The sequence below is a fragment of the Botryllus schlosseri genome, chromosome 13 (assembly GCF_051294905.1).
Source record: "Botryllus schlosseri isolate E-star chromosome 13, Bs_hap1, whole genome shotgun sequence".
Lineage (NCBI taxonomy): Eukaryota > Metazoa > Chordata > Ascidiacea > Stolidobranchia > Styelidae > Botryllus > Botryllus schlosseri.
In genome coordinates this window covers 4,294,731-4,318,545 of record NC_137248.1, presented here as the reverse complement: position 1 = coordinate 4,318,545, position 23,815 = coordinate 4,294,731, and the positions used below count along the sequence as shown (strand labels likewise).

At 40.5% G+C, this 23,815-nt stretch overlaps 2 protein-coding genes, 1 long non-coding RNA gene and 1 other non-coding gene across 5 annotated transcripts in view; 2 read left to right on the top strand and 2 right to left on the bottom strand.

Annotated features, from left to right (window-relative positions):
* LOC145454741 (uncharacterized) overlaps nucleotides 1–7,820 on the top strand; it is a 55,498-nt gene extending 47,678 nt beyond the window's left edge. The window contains exons 2-7 of one of the 2 annotated variants that reach the window (XR_013920211.1): nucleotides 4,389–4,933; nucleotides 5,421–5,494; nucleotides 5,880–5,966; nucleotides 6,139–6,227; nucleotides 6,288–6,351; nucleotides 6,462–7,820. This is a non-coding gene — a long non-coding RNA (uncharacterized LOC145454741). The other variant, XR_013920212.1, reaches the window with a different exon arrangement.
* LOC145454230 (uncharacterized) overlaps nucleotides 1–21,327 on the bottom strand; it is a 66,859-nt gene extending 45,532 nt beyond the window's left edge. The window contains exons 1-9 of the mRNA XM_080332234.1: nucleotides 20,344–21,327; nucleotides 13,510–13,633; nucleotides 13,350–13,439; nucleotides 12,286–12,464; nucleotides 11,014–11,178; nucleotides 10,808–10,942; nucleotides 3,453–3,634; nucleotides 2,172–2,464; nucleotides 90–168 (exon numbers count right to left, since the gene is read on the bottom strand). Of these exons, the coding sequence (XP_080188360.1) occupies nucleotides 90–168; nucleotides 2,172–2,464; nucleotides 3,453–3,634; nucleotides 10,808–10,942; nucleotides 11,014–11,178; nucleotides 12,286–12,464; nucleotides 13,350–13,439; nucleotides 13,510–13,633; nucleotides 20,344–20,437 (1,341 nt within the window). The 5' untranslated portion in view covers nucleotides 20,438–21,327. The remainder of the gene's footprint in view (nucleotides 1–89; nucleotides 169–2,171; nucleotides 2,465–3,452; nucleotides 3,635–10,807; nucleotides 10,943–11,013; nucleotides 11,179–12,285; nucleotides 12,465–13,349; nucleotides 13,440–13,509; nucleotides 13,634–20,343) is intronic.
* LOC145454734 (uncharacterized) overlaps nucleotides 1–23,815 on the top strand; it is a 136,133-nt gene that overhangs the window by 11,920 nt on the left and 100,398 nt on the right. The window lies entirely within an intron of this gene.
* LOC145454859 (U1 spliceosomal RNA) lies at nucleotides 22,208–22,371 on the bottom strand. Its single transcript, XR_013920245.1, has one exon. It is a non-coding gene; the product is annotated as a U1 spliceosomal RNA (small nuclear RNA).

Genomic DNA, 23,815 nt, shown 5'->3' with positions numbered 1-23,815 from the left:
TCAGTAACACAGAAGAAATATCAGAATTGACGCAGATGTCTAGGATTAGTCGATTCAACTATAAACGTATCACGTCTATTTAATGTTACCTTGAAATTAACAGCTTTTCCCAATAAAAATTGGTCCGGTAGCAGTGGAATATGATTTTCGGGCTTTTCCGGCGGTTTCCTAAAGGCAGAAGTAAATAATATGTCAAATTTCTATTACCTCAAACACAACTACGACATGCAGACGTTGGTTTTTAAGATTAACGTCATTACTGCCGAATATATGCGTCTTATAGGCTACCTATTTCCGATTTCCTATAGTTCATTCACCAATAATATCAGAATTTATTGTGTCGCAGTAATAAACCACACTGCTACTGCCTGCTACTCGAGTAGAAGTAGAAGTAACATCGTCAATTTCAAATCAATTACAACTAGAAGAAGACATTCCAAGAAATGCCAAAACTACTTCAAGTAGAGTGTGATAGGTCTCAAAAGTACACAAGTATGTCATTTCAAAAATGATGTTTGGTCAAGGCGTCGCATACTTAGCTATAGTCTATCTGAGGAGGCTGATTTCGATATTGAAAGATGCATCATCACGGATAACGACAAACGACCCATGATCATGAAAATACGCGAAATTTAAAAAAATATTCATTCCCGTGATGCAGACACTATTCCATTCGGTTGCCATGACTATTTCACTGGTGTAAGTGATGCGGACATATCCCGAAACTACTTTTTACCCTTTGTAATGTACAAAGTTTGAGAAAGTAAGAATTTTTGCTTCAAAGCCCGTTATGTAAAATTGGTAGTAGTCTTTAAAGCGATGTCCATTTCAGTGTAAGTCGTGTAAGGAGGCAAAACAAATTTGTGTAGCCTACTCCGAAGATGAAGATAATAGTACTTCGTTAGTGACGACCTCTAGACCAGAGGTCTCAAACACGCGGCCCGCCAGAGCATTTTGTGCGGCCCGCGACGACATTTTAGATTTTTATTAATTTTACAAAATATAAGTGTCACATATATCTTTTCAGGTTATAAAGTGAAAATTCCCTATTAAATTGATCCGAAAGCCTTCAACTATTCGTCAAACTTCACTATCACATCAATTGCAAACGCTACCATGCGCTGGAACATTCACTATTTCGCTAATTTCCAATTCATGATGACAAAACCGGACCCTTAGACGATTCTAGACTGAAATTTGTGAGTTGGACTTGGATGCGACCTTTCTTAGAATTACTCAGACTCGGGCTAACTCGATGGCAAAATTAAAATGACTCGAGTGGACTTGAAGTGAGTCGGAATGCCGTAAATTTGTTAGAACCATGGACGCAACAAACTAATCGCGTATCAGGGGAATAGTAATAGATCAGAAGGTCGCAGTTTGGTATTTCGCTAACTAAGCAAGTATAGTTATGGCAATCTGTTAGTTACATCTTTGGTCGCTAAACCATGTTGTTAAGGCCACTTAAAGGTATCGAGTACCGTAGTGGTACGCTCGAACGATGTAACAGCAATGGGCCGTTCGGCGTTCCGACATTTCAATCACTTGGACACATTCATTAATATATTTATATTATATTTATATTTTTTCTGCTCCTATATTTGAAGATATTTGGCCATGAGATTAATAGCCTACTTATCAGAAGTATACACGAATCCTGGATTGGAATTACAATGCTCATTTGCTCAAATTTAAAATGTTTTGATATCAGATCAGTCTCTATTATCAGTCTGTTGGATTCAAAATATTGATAGTAGCTGAAAATTATAACCTGACAGCTTTTATGATGGCATCATACATTTGTCCGCCCATATGGTGTCTATATCTTATAGTTAATATATATCAAGTACAACAACAATTCTAATCAAATAGTTATAAATGTGATGATTCTTTTCGTGCCAGGCCTAAATTCATACAAACGTAAATCACATTTTGACGATGTGTGTTTACTGTCAGTCTGCTGGATCGGCTCACTTTCAGTAGGGAAATTCATTCACGCCAAACAAGGCCTACTTGGAAAAACATAGAATGCCCCTATAAATGCTGCGGCCCGCGGCGTCGTCAAAACTGGGAAAATGGCCCGCAAGCACATTTGAGTTTGAGGCCTCTGCTCTAGACAGTACCAGTTAACCGGTAATAAGTTAACATAATAGTATGCCAATTTTACTTACATAGAAACAGGCGGCAACGTGTCATAGCCCGTGACCGGTTCAAAATGAGTGTTCCCTGACTCGCGACCCTCCGTCTTGCCTTCCGTAATTGGCCACGTGAAGGGAGAATCGTACATGGGATTCGATAGCGCCGCGTCTCTTTCCCATTCCCATTTGTAAGGAAGGAGCTCTACTTCCAAGTCTTTTAATTCAGGCGATATCACAGTGACCGCCATGCTGGACGTTGTCGACCCGAAACTATTCGAAACTCCAACCCGCACAGTGCAGTGCCGGGGAGAATCGAAGACAAACTCCTGGAATTGGAATTTAAATTGTGAATTAGTTCGTAACAATGGGTCATTGATTTATGTTTAACATTCAATCCTTAGCGAGATAAAGCAAGAATGTCAGGAAATACAAATATATAATTGGAGGCCTATATTTTCAATGATGTAGAACTCGTAGAAAATTAGCATAGGTTTGTGTTAGCGCTAGTGATATACTGGAACCGATATAGACAACAAAATGTGAATGGTACCTAATAAAGCAATTGATTATGTCGAGAGAATAGTAAGTCAGCGAAAATCGAGATGGAATTAAAATGGCAGAATTTAACCGCGGCTACAATATTGAATGTAGATATAGAAGTAACGCCGTAAATTTCTACTCGGTTATAAACAGAAGTAGCAATATCAAGGGCATGTCAAAACTACTTTTCAGAACTCAAGTATAGAAGTAGAAATTGAAAATATGAAAAATACCAAACCACACTCAAGTGAGCGGCTTGAAAATGAATATTTGGTCGATGGGTCGCATACTTCTAGCTGCTGATCAGAGGTGGCCACTTCGCCACTAACCAAGAATGACCAATGACACTACAAATAGGTGCAATTTCTGAAAATATATTCAGTTGCCGTGATACATAGGCTCTTTCACCCAGTTTTCCAGATGCAAGGATATCACAAAACTACTTTCTACTTTACAAAATCCAAGTTGTCTAAAAGTAGAACCCTTTGTATGAGTAGCCTATGTAGTATAAGCTGGCAAAATCTACATAGCTGCTCGCAAAACGTAGAAGTACATCGTTGCTGACCTACTCTGTACAATGATGCAACAATGGCCTCAATACACGAGTGTGCTTATTCCAAAAGTGAATGAAGCACATTTAATATACGAGGCAGAAAAGGATGGCAAAGTGTAGCTGTATATGAGGCACTGATGATTTACATTCGTTACATCGTCCTCAGTCCGGGGTCAGCTCACTTGCATAACAGAAAGCAATTCAACACTATAGGTATTTACCTGTATATTTTCTTTGCACAGTGTCAGCTGACACGATGGATTTTCAGTAGCGAACTCATAGACTCGTTCATCAATCCCGCAGAAGTCCCAAGTGAAAGTCAAGTTGTAGCCGCTAATCACCTTGGCTCGGAAAGCGACCGGTTCTCCGACAAAAATCGTATTTTGCGACGAGTCAATTTCTCCTAAACCGTAATCAGTGTAAATCGTGAGCCTCCGGGTCTACGTTGTAAACTGCAATATACTCTCCAATGTTAAGAAATGTACAGTCCTAAACTCCGAAACAATTTGCGCAAAACGTGATAAACAATGAACCTGCCCTATGGCGAACAGAAGTGTTTACTTGCACAAAATAACTATACATTGAGCATAGAGCCAATCCCATATCGCGCGGTTTTGTTATCTCTTAAGCTGTCATAAGCTAATGACAACAGTCTATGCACGAGCCACATATCGCACGCGGATACTAAATTCCGTGTTCAGTAGCGTCTCGGCGATCGACATTTACACGACAATCCTTGTTGATATGGAATGGCATAGAACCTCACACTCGCTTGTTCAGAATAAAATCCGGTGCGACAAGTCGCAGGCAAGGCAAATATAATCTGGTTTAATTGAATAGGGTTTCGTTGTATCTTCTTAATAGAAATCATCGAATTATTATTGAAACTAGAACCCGGAGTAACTTTTCACGATAATCATGAGATGTAGTTTTCTGCTTTCATTTCGTCCGTGATTCATAAGAACAGCAGGCATAGATGCAAAGCTGCTATTTGCTCCTAAAATCCCTGAGACACCTATTCACAATAAACAGCGCGATGATACGGAAAACTATCGACTTTCTGATGGCCTATGTAGCTATACTGTCATCATCTTTGATCAATATTTTTACCAGATTTGGACAGCTGGAAGATTTTCATCTATTCTAAATTAGATTAGGGGTGGATTGCACAGATGTCGATTAATCCCTAATCGCCGATTAAACGTCAGTAATCGGCTGGCTTCCGTGGCACAGATGCCGATCTGCAACTAATCGGTGAATTTTAATCGGCCAAATGTTATCCGCCGAGAGAGGTGTCTAGAAAGTTAATCGGCTGTGTGCTTCGCGTTGACTGCGGTCCGGGCAGGCTATAGGTACACTAGTATTTGGTATTGAGATGGTGTTAACTGGATGCTCTGACGTGCAGTTGCGGTATTACTTGAAAATATTGTACTCAGACACTACTACAACTGTTGGCGCATATTATGGGCGTGGGCCTACCACAGCCGATAGTACCTTATGCTATGATTACCGGTATGACATTTTTTACAGACTGTACACTGTACAGAATTCGATAGTATACTTTGGTAATAAAATACGAGGACGGAAAATTGCAACAGACAAGAAGAGTTTAGAATAATTGAATTGATAGAAGAATATATTGAAACCAAGGAAGACAAAAAGACTGATGGCAAAACAAAAGATGCGGCCTGAGATGTAATGAGTAAGAAATATGCAGCTATGAATACTAGTCCTGCGCGTGCAGCCGTACAACTGGCCAAATCCAGAATGTATTGAAAAATTTGAAACGAAAAGCAAAAAAGACATATGCATCACAACGCGTCGAACGGGCCAAAACTGGCCCACCTCCAGTTGACGAACTCCTTGGAAAAGGTTTTTGATAGGAAATTTTACTGGCAATTCTTTAAAATTCGCAGTAGGAGATGTATTGTTTCCATCCGTGTGTATCGTGACTCTCTGCGTGCTTCATACTCACGTTTTAACGCTCGTTTTGAACTGAATAGACAAATTTTGATGATCATGAAAACATGGATTTATTGTATTTTTGTAATTCCCAACAAACTAACCATAGCCAGAGACTGCTGCACGTCATCAGCTATACGAAAACGACACATGGGGAACACTGCTCGGCAAATTCCTAATCTGAAATTGATTTTTATAGCACTGGTATATTTATTATCACTTTTCAGACCTTCTTCCATCTCAAATTGAATGTTTGAAACATCGGTATGACTACGATTGCGTATTCGATAGTCACATGATGGTGAGTGCATTTAGGACATCAACTTTTTTAATATGTTACAACCAACGGCAGAGGAACTTGCATCCAATTTTAACTTGCAACAGTCTGGCTTTGTTACTGTGCGTGTGCAGGTGCCTGAGCAGTATCGTTGGCCATTATTATTGTTAGGCTTGCAACTTGACTTGAAGATTTGACTTCGAGTCAGGATTTCTCATACCGTATGTCATATTGAAGCAGTGACTCGAGTCAAATCCATTCATCCTATTACAACTCGAGTCAAGTCATGATTTTAGTCCTCCATGCTTCCTATGTTTCGCGGGGTTAAGATAAACCGTGAAAAAATCATTTGAAAGTAACTTATCTAATGTATTTCTAACTAACATTTTTAAATAAAATGTTTATTCAGATGCATATTCCGAAGATTCAGTTTGCACCTTCATCATCGACGAGGATGTGAACACAGAGGCTGGTTCTTTATGTCACAACAGCGATGGTAAGTTGAGGTACTAATTTGAAATCCATATGAATAGTGTTGGTACTAACATAGCCACACGAATACTTCAAATAGAACATTGCGGGTTGTTTTGATTGACATTAACATTGCTCTATTGAATTTGAACTCTATTGAATCAATACAACTGTTGTTAACCATAGTTTTCTTGCAGCAAATGAAATTGCTGCCTTTTCGTTGCTGATGGCGATGTGACGCTTCCTTCAGTTCCCTCGACAGACTTCAGGATGGAACACCAGACCGGTAAGTGTTAGCATACAAAGATGGTGATGCAACCCACAGTTTATTCATTACTACATTCAGATATGCAAGATGAAACAGAGAACACAAAAAGCTCAACGGCAATTGTCTTGAAAAAGAGAGCCAGGTGTGTTGCTGAAAAATCATATTTTAACTATAATGTTGGTGATCAAAATGAGCGTCCTGGAAATGGCAAAGAAGCAGCATGATATCAGAATGAAATATTTTGAATTACAGATGCATATCAAGTACCAGAAACTGGAAATGGAAAAAGAACTGCAAAATTGAGAAAATACAGCAACAAATCGAAATAGCACAAAAACCAGACTTGGACAACTAGTTAATTGGCTGTATAATTAGAATAGTAAGTGCAAAATGCCAGTAATATATTTCTAACTTAATTTATGGTTTTGCTGAAAATTCTACAGTAGAACTCTACAATACTTAGTAGAGTTGTGCAGATTTCCAAATTTTCACATATTCAGTAATCCCTATTTTGATTTAATTGAAAAATGACTACTGTGTCTATAATTCTATTCTAATTTGGAAAAATATGCAGCCATAATTATCATCATAGTCTAATAATTTTGAAAATCTGATTTTCTAGTTGTCCAATTCTGACTACAGCATAGGTTACTGGATCTCGTAATAAAAATAATTGAAGAGGAATTGAATGTGTGGTTATTGGTGTTCAAACACGAGATGAAATACTCAAGACATTGTAGAGAAGTGATTTTGAACAATCTATCTGCGCTGAAGTCGTGCTCGGTTGTGCCTTCACGTTATCGTGTCGCTAACCTCCAGGGTATATTCCGATGGATTTGCTCGGTCTTTGACCAATCTTCTTGGCACTCTCTCTTCTGCTAGGCTCTCTAACATCTGGAGGGTAGCAAGAACATTGAGGTATGGATCCATTGCTATTCTCAGTCGATATTGCACTATATTAATGTAGCTCTCTATAAAACAGGTTGTATTGAATTTTATGGTTGACCAAATTCTTGATAAACTGAAGTGGGGTTTGGCTGTCAACAAACAAGATTACTCAACTGGGTAACAGCAGATAACTTTGCATTGCAAAATTGTAACATAAATGCATTACTGTTGGTACAGCACTTGAACACATGTATGCATATGACTTATTATATGATAACATCGTCACATTGCACAACAGTTAGATCCTTGCAATGGCTGAAATTTACTTCTACACTCCCGCAGAGCCAATTGTCATTGGTATGGAGAAATCAAAATGGTACGGTATGCAAATGTGTGTGTATGAGCTCAATTTGTATATCTTCACATTGGTAAAGCGGCTATCATGACTAATGCACCAATAAACGGAAAATATAGTTCTATCTGAAAAGTATCTATCTAGATCTAGATCCCTGAGTAATGAGATAAATGTCCTGCAATATACGAAATTTGTAGTAGAGTTTCTGGCACAGCAATACCGGTATAAGACGAAGATTTCGGTACGCTATTCCTACAATACCTCTTTTCATAACCTCAAAACGTTTGTTCTGACGGGTTCTGACGTTCATAACCTTACACTGTGCAGTAGCAACAGCTTAGTTAGCTGCTATACGCACATGACATCAACTAAACATACATATCTATGAAGAGCTCATCTCTCCGTTATGACGACACAGTTCATATCGCCACCGAACGAAAACAGCTGATTGCTAACGTACGTCATTTGCGTCGATTTGCGTCAGTGATCCGCGATAAGATAACTCACAGGCGAATCCGTATCTGTACCACAGAGTCGCCAGGTGACCTTGCTCGCTGATTAAATTATCGCCGATTAAGGCAATCGGTGATTACTTTTCAATCGGCATCTGTGCAATCCACCCTAGAATTAGACTGATCGCCGTACAGTTTTTTTTTTCAATATTAGACTTATACCTATACAGTATAGGGATGATGTGAACCTCTGAAAGGTTCAGGTTCGTGTGGACGCGAACCTTTTTGAAAGGTTCTGTGTGAACGCGAACGTGAACCTCATGACGTCATGTGACGTCATATTGCTAATTCTAACCATACATTGCAGTGAAGTGATAGCCTATGTTAATGTATACGATAGCTAGCGACGACTCGGGTAATATAATGCCACAATGCTGAAGTAGATACCGACGTTTTAAACGTCGCCAAATGTATCAACTGGTGCCATCAAATGATATAATAATAATACCATAAAATCAATATCTTCTGTCGCATTGCCAACAACTTCGACGAGCTCTTGCAAGGGAATATAAACTTACACCTTAAGAGTCTAGGCCAGACGGGACAATGTATCCGGCGTCTCAGTATTGCTAGGTTGATATTGAGCAGAGTGTAAAACGGGTTTCCAATTTTTATACTCGCTACCGATAGTATAGACAGCACCCCAATCGCACGGATTTGGTTTTTATGATACAATAAATATATGAAGTCAAGAATAACCCCGTAAGCTTGCTAGATTTTTTACATCAGACAACGATATCAATTTCATTGATTGGTTGAATAAGCATCATTCGCTGACGACATGTATAGGGTATGTCGCCCGTGATGTTTTGTGATTGCGGGTCAAGCACACAGCAAAGAGTCACTAAATATTCACAAACGGAAAACTGGATTTTTCGAGCAAACTTTTGTAACAAAGCATGTAAATATTTTGAGATTGTCAAGGTGCATGCTCGTTTAGTGTTGATTTTTTCATGCTGTCAACGCCATGCATAGAGTGGCCCGCAGTTGAAATGCAATAAATTCCAACCAAGATGTCATAATGAAGTAAAAATTGTAATATATATGAAAAAGGTTCACAGTGCAGAACCTACCAAGGTTCGTTTGTGAACGTGAACCTCTAAATTTCTGAGATTCACACACAGAACGCGAACGTGAACCTCACGTTCACACCATCCCTACTATACAGTACATATTAGAGTAGTTTTAGGATTACGGAATTTGTGAAAACTAAACCAAGTTGAGTTCATATCAAATCATAGTTAATACTGATAAGCATAAGAATGGCAAATGTCCTGGCAGGGGGCCCCAAGCTTGATTCGTTCCGCGCTATATACAGTTCTGATGTAGTATTTTCAGGAAAACCAGAAATTAGATTAGAATTTAAATCAGATCGAATAAACATTCAAAATGTTAGATTATAATTTGAATTAGAGCAAAGAAACAGAAAAAAATGAGACCAGCATAATATTACGATCATTTCGCTAAAATTAGTCTGATCAGGGAACTAGAATTAGTCGTTCAAGTCTGCCTTTTACAATGCTGCATTTTCGAACTGGTTAAACCGCCTATTTGCTGCAGTGATTATGTCAGTGACGTATTTCGCATTCCAATAGATATATTATGATATAATCAATTGAGTCAATCTCTTATGGCGTCGTTTTCACCAGAAAATACTGCTAAATTCAATTCGCCCAGGAAAACGCTCAATAGCACTATGCCCGTACAAATTGTAGACGGATCCAATTCGCCGTTTTATGGAAATTATCTCCAAACCTCAAACACAGTTTCCAGTTTCGGTGGCAAATCCCAGCGCGACGACGTCGATTCTCAAACAGATGTTCCTCAAAACCGACAACTCAACATCAAAACCCGAGAACAAATTACTGCAATTGTGACATCTCGTTCGCCAGAAATATATAATTAAGGTTGTTATCATCTCAAATCGCTCACGTATATGCGAGAAGCTACTGCGCGCCGCCTCCTAATTACTAGACTGCAATCATCCGGTCTACCGCCGCACGTGACTAGTAGTAGCACAACCGCATATTAGTATCAACAAGGTTTTAGATAGCAATGGGGATTAGATGTCCCTAGTAACACCATCTCCAACCAGATATAGCAGGCATGAACTGTTTTGCAATTATCGTTCCAGAAGAGGCAACAACTTATGCTGGATTAGCCTTGAAACACTGGTTGGAAGACCGTGTAATTTCAACAATCTATATTCCCTTGAAAAATGTTTACAATCGACAAACGTAAAATCAAGTGTCGTAGAATCGGTTCTTTTGCTATTCCCGACAGGATCCTGTTTTAAATCGAATCGAATCGGTCATATTCGGATGAATTTCGAATCGCGGATTTCAATTGTCCATTTCTATTAGCGATGCAACAAAACCGCACCACTTATATAGTATAGCCCCGCGTGCGTAAGGGGTGTGGAAATAACGCATTAAACATTTTCATATATCGCATGAATAGCAAAGTAAAATGATAGCCGTGTTTAACAGCAGATTTAGCTACTGATATAGTCTGCCTATTCTAAATCTATTAACATATGACAGCTTGATTTCTGCGTTATCTGCGTATATTCAATTTACAGTGGCGATTCGCACATTACACGGGATAGTTCAAGTTTGAATTTCAAATGGCCAACGCCAGTGACTATGTAACCATAACATCATTGTGATCCCTCCAAACTTCAAACCATAATATACACAATACACATACATAAAAAGACACAGAAACAGATTAATTGTCAATACATATCTAGCATTACCCGGGGCCTACGATACTTGGTACTTGGTATCGTGGGCCACGCATTACCTTATACTCTGCTATACGTATGATACCATTTAACATACCGCCAGTCTCCGGATTGCACACCGATTGCATCCCCACGTTTTCAAGCCACAGCTTCAGCTCGCTTGGCATGCGAGATTCCACGTCGACGTAAATCCGGTCCGAGTGCGTGGACACCGGATTCGTGATGGTAATATCTGTGAGCGATTCGAAAAAAGCAGAGCTAACGATAACTTCATTACTGAGCAAGTCGAATTCAAACATGTACCGAGAGCTTTTCGGCCTTCCGTGGCATACCGCAGCGTAATTTTTGCTTGCCCTTTACGACCGCGTATCACGAGGACCCGACTGACGCGTTTCGGCCTCATGGTTTCGTCCTCCGATATGGTAACCTTCGCCTTGCGGAACGAATTGCTATCAACGGAGCGAATGCCTGTAATAGAAGATATGTGATGTACTATTTTTGGTATTTTTTCGACTAGTGCACGACTCCACCTTGGAGAATTTATATGGATGTTAGCCTATATGTAATAACAAGCAAAAAAACTCATGAGACATATCCAAAAGATTCCGGGAAACGTTCGATTCGACATGGTCCAGAAGATCACTTTATTGGGCATTATGTATATTCTGCGGAAGACCTTAAATTCACCAACACTTGTTCTCAAAAACTATTGCATAACTTCGTAATGCATGTAATTTCGATTCCTCATTTTCAATCATCTACCTCTGTAGCCCTTGCCAATTCTCTATCTACCGCAATTCTGTATTCTGACCTCTTCATGTATGGCATAGGAATATCAATATGACTCCATCACTAAAATTTCAAACGTTTACTCCAATCTCGCATTTTCCTTAGGGGGCACTTTGCTCCCCGGATTATCGTGTATTGACCAGTTTTACTGTGAATAAAGAATATATAACATTATTATAATAATTTATTGATGGCCGTATATAGCAATATATCAACCCTTCACTAGGGAGCAGTGCACACGGGTATATGCAAAAATATAGTAAATATGAGGATATGTATAGAAGAAGGGAGCACTTTGAGAAAACTTCGGTATCGGCCATTATCGGTAAAAAATATGGGCGATTTTCGTGACGTCAGATTTATATCGTGTCCAGTAATTGCAATGCCTGTATCGGTTTTTCAACTAATTCCTCTGACGTTTTGTAAATGTGCCTTAAGCTAGATTCCATATCTTTTGAATATCGATTGAATATGTCGGGTATGTAGGTAAATGTGCCAGCTATCGTTTTTATCGGTATCGGCTCAAAAATCCGATATCGGTCGGGGTCCCTGTTGGTAAAGAATGATCAGTACTGTGGTTGGAATGCACGTATACATAAAACGGTATTGATTTAACGCATGAAAACATATAGCGAGTCAGATAATCTGATAAAAGCTGGAAGATTTTTTCCACAGAATTGCAGGCGTAGAAGAAAATATTCTGTATTATATATTTGTAATAGATTTTACTGATAGCATAACAAAACGTCTATACGTTGGTACGGCATTTGCTGCGCTTGACATTACCTGTTCTTCTTGACGAATCGGCGCCTAATTCTATGTTGATGGTGAGAGTAATATCCTGATATTTCGTGGCGATGAGAGGTTTCACGTTCAATTCGAATTTCTTGATGTACGGGCCGTACACGGAGTATACGCTCGCAGTCCGAGTGCCGCCGCAACGGAATACAGCGTTACCCGGGCATCTGAAGATAAAACAATATAGTCTTCATTGTTCCAGCCGAATGTATATTAGGATAAAAGAGTGTATTGCCTAAAAATACGAAGGTGGAACCAAAATTGCTTCGCAATAGCGAACATAAACCACTGTCGCAATGCTGTGGAAAAGATTCCGATAGCTTTTGTAATGTTGTGGGCATAATTCCGATAATTTTAGAACACAAAACTAGCGATGACGAATCTCTTATCCCGTCTTGTATGAGTCATGGTTGTCATCGACTTGATTTAAGGTGGGTGTCTGATCTTAATGGCTACTCCAAGTTGTTTCGACATCTTCCTATCTTTTCATTGTATCGCAGTCTTCTGATGTTTTGAAACGATGAAAACATTAATAAACCTGATTGACTTGGATCGCAAACTAAGGACAGCCAAACGCTCTTACCAGTTGATGACCAGAAAAATACCATCACCTTCGACCAGACCGAATCATTGCCTCATTTGCCGAAAATAAGGAAGAAATTAATGATAAGCCTCACAAATAAGGACAAATCTGATGAATTATGGAATATGAATTCGTATCAGACATCGCTCTTGAAAATATAGAGAAATAGGAGAAATAAGGACATTACGGCAACCATGGCTGTGGGTCTTTGAGCGTGAAAATGGGGACAGAAATTCTCGCGCGTACAAGCAATAATCTGCAGTTTGTAATTGATCAAGTACTTGCAACGCGGAGTCCATCGGTAAATCAGGTTGGTCTAAACCTCATTTATAATCCATTTGTATCATCCCGGTTTCAGCAAACAGTTAAATTTAACATCTTCCAACTCAAAACGACCTAAAACGATCTAATATTACACCGTTTTAAAACTAAATCTGGCTTAATGGCGCGCTTTTATCATCCATCTTACCTGCGGTTGCATACTGCGAGATGGACTTTCTGTGTCAGCGCTCCAAGGCAGAAACACGACGTTGTCGATGTCAAATACGCAAACGCGTAGCTTTTCGAGGCAAATAGAAATACATCGAAGTCACAATATAAACTTGGAATAATATTAGAATTAGTTATACCTGGATTTGGCACATTTCATGGCGCATTTTGCGGGCGTCCAGTCGGCCGATACCTCCCGCTCGGGCAGTCTGTGTATATTTCCGCCATACGGCAAGGAGTAGCATCCTCTATACCAGTTGAAACCTGGGATATTCCAATTACACATATACAACCGTTCTTCACATTGATAACACAAACATGCGAATTACACAGGTTGTATCGTATGCCCGGTGTACCTTACATTGCGGAGTTATTGATATTCTTACGCGGACCAAGTCCGACTTGGTCATACTATTCGTGTGGTTAAATGGTCATGCCACGATGTAGCAGGAACAGTGTAATTTTCCGTAGATTCTGGGCAAATTGGAGTTGGGAGATTACTCGCTATTAGTGCCATTTCGTTGGTTCGCTGTATAATTTCAGAACAACACAAGAAAATATAGGTGAATGGCAGCCCACAGGGCATGGAGATTGGAGAGGTAGACTTCTATAAATGATAGCTACCAAATGCGACCTAATATAAGAAAACGACTGACTGACTGATTAAACCTACATTGACATCATAACGACCACCGTTGCTATCGGCTGTGACGACAGTATTACCGTAATACTGTTGAAATGTTGCATGTTGACGCTAGGCATCTTCCTAAATTTTCACCGACTTCGACAAAGCATTATTTTAGCGACGGGAATTGCACTTTCCACACTATATCTTTACACCCTTCCAGTGGCTTTATCGTAGCATCCTATGCAGGTAGCATGAGGATTGAGGTGGCTACGCATGTTTGCGGATATACGACATTTCGAATACTGATTAACCCAGCCACAGTTATGATTACAAATCAAAAGACGCATACTGTGCTATGTGTAACTAAAGAGGTGTTCGATTTCGTCCAGCCACAGCTATGTGTACCCGGGGCCTGTCGTAGGCCGCTGTGTACCTAATTGTTCAGGGAATTCATCTATTGTTATCTGTCCCGTTGATTGTCCAGATTTGTTTTAGCAGACTAAAGGACTGCTTAGTTACCGATAAGACCATGTCATTGTATTCATTCACTACTCATGATATCTGTCACCTAGGGCTGCATTTAAAACAAATGGCTGTTTAAAAACACTTTTCTTACAACATGTTTTAAACAGGGTATTAAACAAAGGCCTTTACAAAAAATTGTGTTTTTTCAAGCCGTATAATTATGCCATAAGTGTGTAAATACTTTCCAAAAACATGCTCTATGAGCCTACGGATGATTACCACCCGATATAGCCGACGTATACGATATGGGATGGTTGGAACCCGCGAAATAGTCGGATCAACGGCTACTCTACGTATAGATATAGACCAGTGGTTCTTAACCTTGCCACCAGCGCCCCCCAAGGGGCGCTGGCGATTTTGAAAGGGGCGAAAACGCTCAGGGGGCGATATGGGGGGCGCTGGGCTCAGGGGGGCGAAATGGGGGGCGCTGGAGAAAAATGGCCTCGCAGTAGATGATGTGGTGGTAGGACATATCCTTAATGCGTATTCGGAGCAAATTAACACCGAAAACTTCGTTATATATAGCAGTGGTTCTCAACCGCCGGTCCCCGGACCGGTGCCGGTCCGCGACGTCTTTTCTGCCGGTCCGCGAGTTACATTAAGATTTTATCCCTTATTTTCAAGATGCAAGATGTTGAAGGCTAGTACATTAGTAGAATAAATATAACATCAAATTTGAAACTGATGCACAACTTCGCGAAGTAAGATTAGGCCCGCAAACATGTTCGGTTTGACTTGAAGTTCAAGCTGTCTCCGGTGACATGCGAGCGACTCGCTAAACCGCGCAATTCGTACGATCATACGTTTTCGATTCATTAATTTTGAGAATGGCCAGGTATAGCTGTTGTCAGGTGGTATCGTGCGCCGAATTGTACTCGTAGTATGCTACGTCTTTTATTATTGGGAAATGGTCAAGATAGCTCGACAAGGTGCTTGGTCTTACTTCAAAACACTCCATCACTGAATATTATATAAGAGAATAATATTATTCGAGTTGGCGCGGTCGGCTAATCCACGGCCATCGGCACGAAATTAGCCTATGTTTATCTGGGCAAGTCAATTTTACTTCGACTCAGCACTCAGCAGACAGTAGCGTAAAATCACGTGAATGCCATCATAAACATATTTAATTACGAACAAAACTCTCAAATTGGCACTCTCTGGTACAGGGGTGACCAACCTGTGGCCGTAAAAGGAAATTTGTGCGGCTGTGGATACGTAATTCAATTAGTATGTGTTGGCTTCCGTGAGTTCCGTCGACATGAAAATAGAATATACGAATTGAATCCCCAATTTTGGAGATATTTTAATTAAATTTCTTTCGCGCTGTGCAAGATTCAATCTGACTTCATTTCTCGATTTTAATGTAGTCGTAGCGCCCTTTGCAATCAGAGTCTCACAGTACAGATGCGAACAGCCGAGGAAAATGATGCATCCCATATAGAAATACCAACTTGGAATCGTACGCTCCTCATGTTTCTGGCACGTTTGGGGATTCCAATATCTTTAAACTATACGGACAATCATGAATGGAGGTCAAGAAATAACAACACTCAACAAATTGACTACAATAACAATTTGCCCACCCGATGATGCATCATAATTCATAACTTTCCCTAAAATTTCGAAAACACTCCCTACATCAAGTCTACCGATGAATCTGATCACATTGGCTGAGAAAATAAATATTTGATAGTGATATGTGAAATTACGAATATTAATGATGAATTTCGCTCGTGAATCCGACAAAATTTTCGCGCTCTCCGCGAACATATCCTATCTCAGTAACTATTCACAACATGAGTACTATATAGTCCCTTCGATGCGTTAACGGCTGCACACCTTACATTTGGGGTTGATCTCAATTTTTAAGGTCAGCCGGTCCGCCACATATCTTTTAAATTTTTGCCGGTCCGCGAGGTGAAAAAGGTTGAGAACCACTGATATATAGCCTACAAAAGACATATAGGTTTAATTGTCCATGGGCGCCTAAATGACTGGCACCGAATGTTCCTGTCTTGGCAATCTGAACCTCAGAAGACGAATTCCATCTGGCAGGGAAAAATTATATGCCAGTGAATAAATACCAATTTGAAATCGTGTGCGTCTTTTAGTTTAGTACAATTGGGCGACAGGGATATATAGAACTGTTGGGCGATATCCGTGTTGGGCGATTCTATATTTTTCGATATAGCAGACAGGAGGTCGCGAAATAACATCATGCAACGAAGTCATACCAACGGGTCCGCCCGCCCGAATATGTGTAATTATTAGTTACGGGCCCTACAGTTTCCAAGACACCTCACAATGTTCCCTCTACGTTTTGACGAGTCTGCGCACACTCAACAACTCACTGTGCAGACCCTTGGACAACAGTGCGTAACAAGTAAAAAAGGTCATAACTTTGGATTCGTTGTGCGCAACGTAGATTTTCTGTGCGCAGAGACCGTGTCAGCACTGCGCACGTGCGCAGCTTAGAGGGAACATTGCACCTCACCCAGCTCTACCGGTAAATCTGGTAACGTGAGCAGAGAGGACAAGAAATTGATAGCAATATATATGCAATTCCCGATCTTATTGACCGATTTTATCATGAATTATCGAAAATTTTCGCGCTTCGCACTGGCTCGCTAAACAGTGCAGCTGATTTCGTGGCAAAAGCGAACAACGTGATCGGGGCGGTCGGTTTATCACCCTATGGGAGCCACAGACCAAAGTTTTTTCGAAGGTCCTGACGAAGTGCCGTTTCGTTCCTGCCAACGGGTATACGCCCGAAGATGTATAATTATTATTGAGAGATCCTACCTTTTCAATCACACATCACTCAGCTTCACCGGTAAATCTGTTTACGTGAGCAGAGAGAGGATAAAATTTGATATCAATATACATGCAATTACCGATCATATTGACCAATTCAATCATTAATTATTGAAATTTTTCACGCTTCGCGCGTCTAGGCGAGAATGTAGATGACTAGTATCTGCAAATAGCGGATAGCCGTGGAGGGGTCTGGGGGCGAAGCCCCCCGGAAGTTAGGTTTATCACCCGATGGGGGGCAGCAGACCAACGTTTTTTTGGGGGGGCGAAGTGCTGCTACGACCCTGGTAACGAATCAATTGTACCTACGGGTACGCCCGAGTATGCTTAATTATTAATTACGTGCCCTTTTTCTTCCAATACAACAGCTCACTCAGCGCTACTGGTAAATCTGATTACGTGGGCTAAGAGGATAAAAAGTTTATAGCGACTTATATATGTAATTACCACCTATTCATTAATGCATTATAGAAAATTTTGGTACCTAGGGCGACCTGTCCACACAAACTTTGCTGACCATCGAAATCACGCTACGGGGTTCGGGTGCGAAGCCCTCAGAAGTTTGGTTTATCACGCTATGGGTGCGCAAGGCAATCGTTTTTAGGGGGGTTGACGAAGTGCTGTTACGGCCCTCCCTCTTACTCAGTGTCTTTTGTACATTCCTTAAAATACGAGGTTGGGGGCGCTGGAGCACGATAATTTTTGAAAGGGGGCGCTGGAGGAAAAAAGGTTAAGAACCACTGATATAGACCATTGGTACGGAATGCATGATCTGATGATGATGACCGCCGACCTTAAAGATGCTGCATGACGATGTAGTCCTGGTTTAAGATATTTTCGGTTCGTCTGTGTCAGTGGTCGGAAGCCTATTTCGTCAAGCTATATCTACCCTATATCTTCAATTGTCAATATCAATCCAGTATCACGTCAAAATTGAATATCCGTGACGTCCTTGCTAAAAAGCATGTTTTAAACAAGGACTTGTTTTAAACATGATTGTTTTAAATTGAATTTTGATTCAAACGCAACCCCACTATAACCAAAGACCTATAACCAAATCCCTCGCGATGTGACTTATGCCACAGTCATTATAAAGTATTTGGTGAAATAGTATACGATTCAGTAGCCTTTCATCAACTTCCCGTATTCTGATACGACATTTCGGTTCGGATTACTGTTATTAATACTTCATCGTTACTCCTATCTATGGTTACACTTTATTGGTGATCATAAGTCATATAAATGTTTTTTATTTGTCACAGTTTCGGTGTGAACTGAGCCTTCAGATGCGATGTCGCTAATATTAGCAACGCAGCGAAAATAAGGAGTTGGCAACAGGACGAAAGGATTACCGCTGGTCTCGCAACATTCGACATGACACCAAACGCGCAGTTTATCGGTAGAGAACAATAGCATGTCGATAACTGACTTACTGCTCCCACTCGAGAAATAGCAAAATCCCATTGTGACAGTAAGAAAAGGCATAAATCGTGAATTAGTCATAAAACTGCTATGGCCTCTGGGCAAATAGCGGGAGATAGTAATTGCGTACCTCGTTAGGCGAACACCGCGCAGACAAACATAATCCGATATCATATTCTAACAGTTATACCGAAACGGGCTGACATTTCGCTTATGCTGTTTGCACAGCAAAATTCACGTTGATGCTACATCAATACAATGTCAACGTTTTAAGTTTCCCTATCCCTAAATATTAATATCATAAATGGCGTCGCGAGATCCCAATGAGTTCAATTTTGAATAAATAACATAAATCAGCCCGTACTATAGTAAACTCGTACTATTACTATAGCGATAATACGTTTGTGCGTCTTCTTCACATATGCAGAGGAAATCTCGTTATGCTACTCCCCGCAATGTTTATTGGAGTCTAACAACCGTTATGTTATCAGAGTATATTTTACTAGGTCAAAACAGTTGCGAGATGATGATACGAATACTGGAATATCAATGGAGAATTAAATCTGATGATTCTAGTGGGGTAGTTGGAGATGAACCTTTTCGAGAGCTATAGTTTCGATCGCATTTTTCCACTGTGAAATCCTTGAAACCCAGATTCGTCGAATCGCAGCATACGAAACATTACAAAGCTACGCACGTTTGTGGGAATGTCATATCTGTGACGTCGTGATTAACCCACAGCATTTTCACAAAGAAAATAAATTTTCAAAATCGTATATTTTTTACGTCTACGCGTACATCTGCATTAAAACGAAATGTATCACTCTACTTGCACAATGCCAAAAACTACATGCCAAGAAAAATAATATAAAACCGTAGGCTATATATGTCATCGTGAAATCAATATCGTCGTCTACGCAAATCAATTGTTTAGATCAGTGGTTCTCAAACTTTTTAGACACGCCCCATTTTATGATAGTGAAAAATTGCGCGCCCCCCTTATCGTCGTATCACAAAATGCAGCGAGAATGCTGGCAATTCCAACGGATAGTTTGATGGAATGGAAGGTTATGAATGTTGATGAATGAATTCTCAAATATGAAATACGGATTATACACAGAGCAAAAACGAAAATAGCGAAAAAAAATTCAGTCGACAGCAGCTTCGCGCCCCCTTCAGATGCTTTCAGCCCCCAGGGGGCGGGCGCGCGCCCCACAGTTTGAGAACCACAAGTTTAGATCTAGTTTCTACGGCAAAGTATTCAAACAGAACGTAATCTATTCGCTCGATCCTGTATTTTCATCCATATTTAACTGTTGACAAAAGAACAGTAAGATGATGCTTAAGGACAAAAAATCCTGGTCTGATATTGGGGTTACCAAAATTGTCTTGTTAAGAAATGATAGCATCGCCATTCATGGTAACTTCACTGACGTAACATAAAAGAAAGTGTGTGACTCATCTGCGAGTTACGGATTGTCCACAAATATATTGGACGATGTCCGGAGATATGCTCGTATGCAGCACATTCAGTGACATATAGGTTAGGTGGGCTACGCGATGTTGGAAACATATCACTTACTTGCGTTGCAGATGCTTGTAAGATTTAATAATAAGACCACTAAAAGTAGCAGACTTTTGTATATCCAAATTCCACTCGAATTCGTAGGTGTCATCGTCGTTTATCCAGTAAGTTCATATCCATCGATGGCAATACATCCCATAAATATGGTACTCAAGTAATTGCATCGTAAGCGCATCCACTGCGATTGTCAAAGAATTAACAGTAAGCTTAACGGCTACTATGGTCTATGTAATTCTATGCAGGCAGTCCCGACGACCGGTACTAATTTAAACTATAGAGTACCACCAATACCCGCCCATTCCGGTCGATATGTCTCGGCCTGTTCAGTGACGACATCCCTACAATTGTTCAAATCTTAGGTATACTGCTGAATATATCGATGGCGACTATAGGAGTTCACTGTTTGGAGAGAAATCTGAAACGTTATTTTCCCTGACCTGAAAATTCGCCATTTTGAGTGCTAGGTTGTTATTCAGCTGGAAATTTAATGTCAACAAACGAAGTTTATATGGGATATATTTTCGAATTACTGCCACATATTAAATGTTCTAGTTGAGATTTGTCATATTTCATATCGACCTGTATTATTGATATTGTAGAATGGCATGCCGTCCGCAATACAATTACATAATCCTAAGCCATATGCATAATCCTAAGCCTAACTAGATTCTGGCACGCCGTTCTTAAGCCCAGCCTCTAAAATATACCCACCCGGTGTCCCACAGACTCAACTTATCTAGATGAATACCGTAGGCCCTTTCAGAAATTTGAATTATGCTCGCTCATCGACTGTAACTCGCTACCTGAAGGGTAAAGCAACGTAGTTCCGTTCGAATACTCTAGTTAGGCAACATCCTTGTTAGCGAATTCGGCGATTACTGCCTCGGGCTACACGTAAGCGAGGAAGATGATACCGTAAGCGCAAGATAAAGGCGTATCGTTCGACATGTTTACTCACATTCTCAGCCAATCAATGGTTTCATCAAGAGGAATTCCCTCTGATTTCAATCTTATGCATTAACACTAGATTTTCGTACCCAAGCGTATTGGACGTCTCATGATATATATATGTCTAATGCCTATGTCGAACTGTCCAAGGTTTAAAATAAGCATTTTCCCGGCCGCAACTCATTGACACTTAACACAAGCACTGTCGTTACATGAGATACCTACCTATATGAAAGACATGCAGTTATGCAGGATCCTAGTTATCTCAAGTACCGGGGTTATCTCCCAGATTAAGGCGCAATTCTCGACGTATACAGCCAACAACATCACGAAACGCCGTGTCATCTCACTTCAAATCCGAGGCATTGCCTTCCAGACGCCTGCCTACATCATGTATGACAGCCTAGCACGCTGTGAGATCATCTTCACATAGCATTACCTTCGAGATATCACGGTTTATAATGACAACTGCAAATCCAACATAATCCGCATCATATTTTATCGTTGTTTCGCCAATCACAATCCCTCCTTGATGAACTTCGGTTGATTTGAAAGCGTTTACTGTGTCCTCCGCGTGCTGTAATAATTGATTTTCCCCTGCAACCTGAGAAACTACTACACACGAGAACGGTGCCTACCAGCGTACGAATTTACGGTCGGCGCAACAGAGACCTTCTGTAGTATTGCAGTAGGCTACCGTTCCAGAAACCCGCACTTACATGCAGTGAAAGTGTCGATTATGAAAGCAATATGTAATTTTTAAATGGACTATAAGCGACTGACACACTATTTAGTACTGTTTTGCAATGAGCACGGAATACAAGACAACCACTACGAAAGTAAGAGGTCGTTGAAGCGACTGCTGTACGAGTGATGTGACATATGCAAGATACGATTTGTTAAGGCGTTTGGTAAGGGGTTAGCGCGAACGCAGACCCCACTAACAGAAATTACACGACCGAGTTACCCACATTTGGGGTAATCGCTGGGGTCAACCTAGCCGCAGTGCAATGGCTAGGCCTCGCCCAGGCAGAACCGGCTGCTTGATCCCGGTTTACTGCCTCGTCAGGTAAGTATGATTGTCAAGGTGAATTCATATATTATGTACTTCGTATAATAAAATAACGTTTGTGGTGATCACGAAATGCACCGTACATTGTGAATGATGAGTAGCCTAAAGTGATCCGATACGTGTTGAAATACACAGCAAGATAAATTGGTAATAAATAGCTACAGAATACTAGACAGAGTTCTTCTCGACTAGTTGTACAACTTTGTTCTGGCTATTGGTCGCTCATAGCAACTATAGATTGGTCAGCAAGTTACTGTCTGTCGTGTCTCAGCTTACCTGCTTTTTTGGTTAAGCTTCTCAATTCGAATCTTCGTTATAGGATTACAACGGTGCCCAAATTTTGCGGCGAAAAGAATTTGAGACGTGACTATATCGGATGTCTTTGATCATTGGTTAGCCTATTTTATTTCTCATTACGATACTACTGCTCTCTAGTTTTCTTATTTTATAGTGATCCTTATGTTCATTAGTTGTCCTGCCCCACTCTTCAATATGAACCTCGTGTTGAGTGTTGCCTATTTTATTTCTTTACAGTTATGTTCATTATGATCGCTACGTTCTATCGTGGTCGTTGTGTTCATCAGTAACGTCCGATTTCATTATGACCCTTACCTTCATTAGTTTTCTGGTCCAATGCTCAAGCTCCCACGCAATCAGTTGTCGGTGTTGTAAACAACTTTACGAGAGATGTCGCTGCAGAGTAAGGCCCGTTATTGTTCCTTTTGCGAAAACGACAAGCGCAAGGGATTTCCCACCGTTGCAACACTGTTGGTTATTGCGCTGCTCACTTTCCCCAGACACTCTCGAGTCTCGATCACAACCTACCATATCAGTCTTCCTCATACCATTTGCCACCACAACGCAGATTGAACGGGCAACACGTCGTGGACATCCTGTTCTTATCTGATCACAGGCCATAGAATATGCCAGCAACCTCTTTTATGCTGCCTATATTTATACATCACAACGCACAAGAATTCTCGGCAGCCATCCACGATTCCGGGGATTACGTTGCAACGTATCAGTATCAGTTTGTTAATATTTTCATCATTTCAAAACACCACAACGCTGCGATACAAAGATAAGATAGGATGAAACTACATGGAGTAGGCTAGTCTTTGAAATCAGACACCCACCACGGTGGAAAAAAGTGTCACGCACACTGCACAGTACTGAATGAAAGGTGAAGAAGATAAGATAATATAAACTACAAGTGACAAAATGACGTGGCATGTGACGGACGGGGAAATGTCAGGTCATGGTGCGGTAAACTTGAGGGCCGAATAGTATTCATTCAGTAAAAATTGCTTGCATTTCGACATTGTGGACATGCTCAACGAATGTCGAAAAGCCGACGCGATAATGTTCCACTTCAGGTCCGGCATATTTGATATTTGATACAGCGATGATCTTTCAAGTCGACCATGTGAGAGTTGGACGATGTGGACG